Source organism: Macrobrachium nipponense, chromosome 35, assembly GCF_015104395.2.
Source record: "Macrobrachium nipponense isolate FS-2020 chromosome 35, ASM1510439v2, whole genome shotgun sequence".
Classification (NCBI taxonomy): domain Eukaryota; kingdom Metazoa; phylum Arthropoda; class Malacostraca; order Decapoda; family Palaemonidae; genus Macrobrachium; species Macrobrachium nipponense.
This window is the reverse complement of record NC_061096.1, coordinates 59,469,200-59,475,620: the sequence shown is the minus strand read 5'-3', so window position 1 is coordinate 59,475,620 and position 6,421 is coordinate 59,469,200. Positions and strand designations below refer to the sequence as shown.

Below are 6,421 nucleotides of genomic sequence, written 5' to 3'. Positions count from 1 at the left end.
GAGTAAGGTTACTGTAAAGAAGTATATTGAATGCACCTTAGTCAGTATGGTTGATATCTACCTGTCTAAAGGGCGTTAGCTAGTATGCGGAAAACATCTCACGTCGTATAGTTCACCAACTTCCCTCTCTTGTGCGAAACTTACCCTTGATCTCCACCGGTTACTCCCAGCCAGAAATCCCTGCCAGGAGAGCTTCGGCTTCTATCGGGAGAATTCATTCAGGGCCAACTGTAAGTTATCGGCGTAGTTTTTGCTTTCGCCAGCTTTTTCAATTGCATCAGTCTCCATTGCATCTGCATTCTTTGTTGCAGAAAGCAATGTGAACTGAGTCTGGTTTTAGTAGGGCTCCTCGTGTATATCATTAGCCTTGTGCTTAGAATGATTCTTCAGGATGCTTTGGAATGTCGACAGCAAGTAGGAATTACGTTATATTCTAAAGACTAAGATATGTTTGTCTTAGCCTACATACGCGAGTATTTCTGAAGACGACAAAACATTCTTTACTTAAAATACCACCGATATTTCGAATTGCGTACATTGTAATGTGATTCTACACGCTATCCTGGGTATCCAAATTGAGAAAACAAACCAGCCTATAAGTAATCTATTGGCTTTCAAACTTGACGGATACGTTGGTGTGCGCCACGAGAAAATATTTACGAAATATTAAAGATGGGATATTTGGCAATAAATAAGTCAAATTTTACACATCCTGGAAGATATTCCACGAGAAAATTTTTACGAAATATTAAAGATGGGATATTTGGCAATAAATAAATCAAATTTTACACATCCTGGGAGATATTCCTCGGGAAATACGAGCTATACCGACTACATTTTTTTTTCTAGCGACGAAGGGGTTTCCCGTTTCGTCAAGAGACCTAAATACATAATAATTTTCACAGTGCATCTCTCCCTTTCGCCTCTCCTAAAATATTCACTGACTAAAGGGGCACCAACCTAAATAAATATTAACTAAAAACATGAATATTTAATTGGCTGACATGCATGTGGACAGGACGCGCGGTACGTGACCTACTAACAAACCAAGTTTCCAATTCCAGACACAAAAAAAAAGCGAACATATATATAAGAAAAATAAGATACAAAACAGATAAAGAAATGTATCTTAAGAAGTTCCGCAAGTAGATAAGATAATGAGATAATGAAGTGAGGTGGTGATAGCTTGGATAGCGCCACGGCTTTTGCACAACACCTGTGAGAATATGGTACTTCGAGAGGTTCAGTTGGGCTTATGTTGGAAGACCCAAGACTTACTCTACTTGGATGAGAACTGTGAGAAGGGAGGCTGGAAATGAGCGGAGATATGTGGAAGGTAAAGCACCGAAGATGTTGACATCTTCAGAAGCACTTGTGGCACCCCACGACACTTCGAGCACATGACGCGAGTGCCATTTGAACATTGTTCATATGACGTCAGCATTCCACGCTCTCAATATGACGTCATGTGATAAATCGAATATATTTTAGATATAGGCTCCGAAGTGGTAGCTTATTATTGAAAATAAGCACGATAACTTGGAAATTTATCATAGACCAAATAACGCCTCTTAGTAAGGTTGGTTTCTATTTCTCTCTCTCTGTCCCTCAAGAACCGTGAAAAGTGGAAATCAGGCGGTGATGTAATTGGCTGAGGAAACGAACGCATGACGTCATGCCAACTTGATGATGTCACAGAAAAGCAATCTTGAAGTGAGATGAAGTAGAGAGAGAGAGAGAGAGAGAGAGAGAGAGAGAGAGAGAGAGAGAGAAATGGTTAATATAAGCTTCTCGCAAGCTTAAATTGCTAGTATAGAAATGTTCTGTTTGTTCAACTAATTAATAAGATGTTAACGACATGCACTTCTCAACTGCACAAAATAATAAAAAAGAAAGAAAAGTCATAATTTGGAAGCTTCGTTTAAATAGAATTTTGTCAAGCATAAATTAACACCAATGCTGATAAACATACTCTGCTAAATTAAAACAGTATTTCATAACTAATACGCATATAAAATAACATCTGTATTAATATCCGTACGCGCATGAATCGCGTTGAAAATCATTAAATTTCAAGTTTCTCATCGTGTACGAAATCAGATTTTTTTTGTTCACTTCATCAATCCTTCAAAAGGGCGATAGAATTTCAACTAAACGTAATGCGTGTATACGTATGTGTGTATATTAAATATATATAATTTATATAATAAACAACTCACAGGAAACAGCGCATAGGAAGCAGGTGGAGACTTCCATCCCAATGCTGACTCTTCAAATGTGTTTTACTGAAACTGGCTGTCGCTAAAGCAGACGTTAATACCTTCATAAAATTAAAAGGTCATTTTTTCAGCCGAGTCAAGTCATAACAACTCAGATGAGAAATGTTTCAGAAACTGCAACTATTCCTCATTGCCACAGCAATACTAATGATTTAAGTTTCGTAGGTGACAAAAATACTTAGGAAAGTTCCTAAAAAAAGTTTATGGCATTTTGTCCGCTCAAGCATGAATTTTTGTACCAGATAGTTAATCGATTATGGTGGGTTTTTATCCTAGAGGTCAACCCATTTTCGAATATCTGAGTGGAAAAGGATATAACGGAAAGATTAGTACTATAATATTGGCTATTTTAGTACCATACACATTACGGTGTGAGTTTAATGGAGAAAGTCATAGCAGTGCGGTTTTGCTATGGCCATAGTCCAGATGTTTGTAAGGTCCTTAATTTTCAACATTTTGAACCAAGAATAGTTCTGATGCCAATCCTTATAGATATTTCCGGCGCAAGAAATAGATAATTGCCGTCCTAACCGTATATCAGCAATTCCCCAGAAACATCGCTTGATGCCACCAGATCAACAGAGTAAATTATCTCTTTAGAGATTTACGAATTTCAATATATATATATATATATATATATATATATATATATATATATATATATATATATATACTTCCTAAATTTATATTCTCCGGGGAATCTTTGAGTGAATTTTTGTTATCTCAATAAGCACTGATAATACGATGAAGCAATATTTATTGCCATTTCTAGACATTTTGTCTAGAACGAATAATTCAGTTGCAACTACCTTTACAGCATTAATAACTGCACGGGTCAATATTAAGGGTAAACGTGCATTAGATTTGTTCATTCTTATACACAAAAGAAATTTTGAAAGGGCAGTATTTTTAGTCAGAGTTGATATGAAATTCCTTTAGATACTTTTGTCATTATGCGCCTAATTAAAACTTTCCGTTAACTACCACAATACATCATTTTTTTGGTACCCAACAAGTTCCGTTAATTAGAAGATTAACGTTGAATGCTAAACTGAAATGTATTCATTTTAGATAAAACAAAGCTAATCAGTGTGCATTTTCCATTACTGTTGGTTAGCTGTTAAGAACAGTATATAGAACGCATGTGTGGGTATAATATATATATATATATATAAATATTTATATATATATATATATCAGCATTGTGTTTATTATTCCTAACTCAGCTTAGGCCTAGTTCTATACCAATAGTTTATTTTTATGAAACGCTATTGGTGACTAACATTTGAAATATATGGAGTCTTATATGGATGGATAAAGATAATCGTTCCACTTACGGACTTATTACAATGAGCTCTTAAAATAGAAAATATGGTTTGGTAATTATATTATGTTTGGTGGTGGCTTTTAATTAGAACTATATAACCTAAAATCAACAGCACGCGATCTCTCGATAACCTACGCCTACCACCTACTTCGTCCGGAAAAGTGAAGGCGGTTATTTTAGTGGGGGAAAAAAAATCAATAGGTCTACACCGCTCGCCGCGTAGAATATAAGCCTAAATTAAATCACGGATACACGAACGACCTATTGGAACACATATTTGACGAATAAGATATAACAACATTCTGAAGCCTAAAGCTTAGAGAATAGGTATAGGTCTCATGTGCCCAAAATATTAAAAAGAGAACAAATTGGCCTGAGGTCATTAACAGAACAGATTTTACTTTGATGAACATTTTTTTAATAAGTGGAATTATCAATAGCTATACCGGTAAGCGTTGGCATACTGGGTGCCTATATTTCAATAAGCGTAATATTTCAACAGCTTAAAAAACATGCGTAGTTACGGGTAACTCTGAAATATGCGGATGCACCAACTATTCATCAGCAATATATCTGGCTTTTCCGAATTAAACAAGTGTCAATTCGGTTTCTCTAAAAAAATAAAACAAAACATGTTGCAGTAACAAGCAAACTCAAGCAACGCCTTATGTATATAAAATAAACATATAGACCTCTATCTTGAGGGACGTCTAAATTAACTCACCTGTGATTTTACACTGCTTTGTTTTGGGAGTCGTCGACGTCCTGCCGGAGGAAGAGGGCGAGGACTTCTTCGGGGTTCGAAGGACAGGAGAAACGAGAGTCGTCGTGGTCGTCTTGTGGGTCGTCGAGGCAGAGGAGAAATCAATAGCATCGTTCGACAGATGGTGGCCGGACAATCGCTCTTCTAGGGCGCTCGCGATCGTTTCTTTCGCTAAACTCGCGAACGGCGTCGCAGCAGAGGAGGAGGAAGAGGATGAGGGTAGGGAGGTCGTCGCCGACAGGGCTGTGGGCGTCGTCGTCGTCTGAGACGACATCTTTTTAGTCTTGACGGGAGTCCAAACGTATCTTCCAGGGGCCATCGGTCTGAAGCTGATCGGGTCGAAGTTCCACTTCTTCATGAACTGCTCCGCCGTGATGGTAATGAGCGATTCGGCCATGCGCATGTTCGCCTTGGGGTCGTTCGGCCCGAGTTCCGACAGAGCCCGTCTCGCTGCAGCGGATTTCTTGAGGAAATTGCGGATGTCCGCCTTCGCCGGAGAATATGGGTCGTCCATCGCGTGCGATATCATCTTAGCGAACTTTCCGCTTCGGAAAGGGGGCCAGGGGGGGCAATTCGTCAACTGATCTGATGCCCTAAAACACCAACAACAAACCACTCTCCCCGAAAAATAATCACTTTAAGGCACCCTTCTCTCTATCTCTCTCTCTCTCTCCGTCCGCACTGTCTAAGATCTCGGCCGCAACTGATGGAGTGCGAGCACTGCGTCTGACCATAACATCTCGTATCACCGACTTGAAGTGGGACCTTTAACTTCGAACTTTCAAAAGAACGCGCGCGCGAGAGGGAGCCTCCTCGGGACATGGGCCAACGGTCCTTTCTGTCAGGCCATTTAACTTCGAAAAGCCCTCGTCGCTCTCGCTCGCTCGCCACTAACGCAGCAGTTGCTCCGAGCGGCGGCGGGTCCTCCTGGCGTCTGATTGCCTATGATGCCGTCCGAAAACTAACCGACTTTTGCGTTAGACTTAGTCGCTCGCTTCGCTTTCTTCCCATCGTTTGTCAAGAGTTGAAAACTTGTTTTTCTTGACCTGTTTAAGGTTGTTCTTTAATTCTCATCTGCGGATTCTCAATGTACTGCAGTTTACACTTAAAGCATTATAATTTTACAAATATCAAGCGTACGTGCAAATAAACCTGTTCTTCCCACAACCCCATGGGAGATAATTCCCGGTAACCAATGAGCGCCCTTGCCCACACGATGTCCCGCCCATCGCACGGGACTAATAGATCAAAACTCTAGTTTTACTTATTACCCTATTAAGATCATAGACGGAAATGCCATAAACTCTATGTAAATCTTACCTTTAATCAAAGATGGATACAATTTTCACGAAGACACGACTGTAGGTGAAGTAAATAAGTCAAACAAAAATATCAACTGTCAACTGCGGCGCGGCATTTTGAAAGTTCGCGCCAAACCCTTCAATGTCAAGATGAGTAAATGCAAACAAGGCCCTGCCAGATGCTTATGAACGACGAATTATGGATTCGATATATTTACGCAATTCCGTGTGTAACATTTCAGTTGTAAACTTTAAAAGAAAACTCATGGTGACACTTTCTTTCGCTGCCACTATCGTATAAAATTTGCGTCGTCTTCAGTAATAAATGATCCACGTCGAAGAATTAAGATATTGGCAACTTCATAAATGCTACTACTACTCTACAGCTACTACTATGGCTAGCTACTACGACTAATTGTGGGTATTTTTTTGTACTCTCACCTCTTTCGGTTACTTTTCTCCTACGTCATTAGGCAATAATCTCTCTCTCTCTCTCTCTCTCTCTCTCTCTCTCTCTCTCTCTCTCTCTCTCTCTCTCAGAATTAATATCAAAGCATACTGAATACCATCTTGTTAGATAGTTGTCACCATTGCGGTGAGCAGAGTAAATAACAAGATCTCATGCTCTGTTCGTGAAGAGTTCACATGACACCAATCATGGCCGCTAAATTTTGTGACACAAATCAACAGTCGGCCGCTGGTTGGGTATGGTTTGGGCATCAGTCGGTTGGGTATAGTGGGCACCATAAAC

The 6,421-nt window shown here is 39.5% G+C and overlaps 1 protein-coding gene across 1 annotated transcript in view; it reads right to left on the bottom strand.

Moving 5' to 3' along the window:
• Window positions 1–5,449, bottom strand: part of LOC135208826 (uncharacterized) — a 21,168-nt gene extending 15,719 nt beyond the window's left edge. The window contains exon 1 of the mRNA XM_064241385.1: window positions 4,331–5,449. Coding sequence (XP_064097455.1) covers window positions 4,331–4,898 — 568 coding nt within the window. The 5' untranslated portion in view covers window positions 4,899–5,449. The remainder of the gene's footprint in view (window positions 1–4,330) is intronic.
• Window positions 5,450–6,421: the final 972 nt, after the last annotated feature.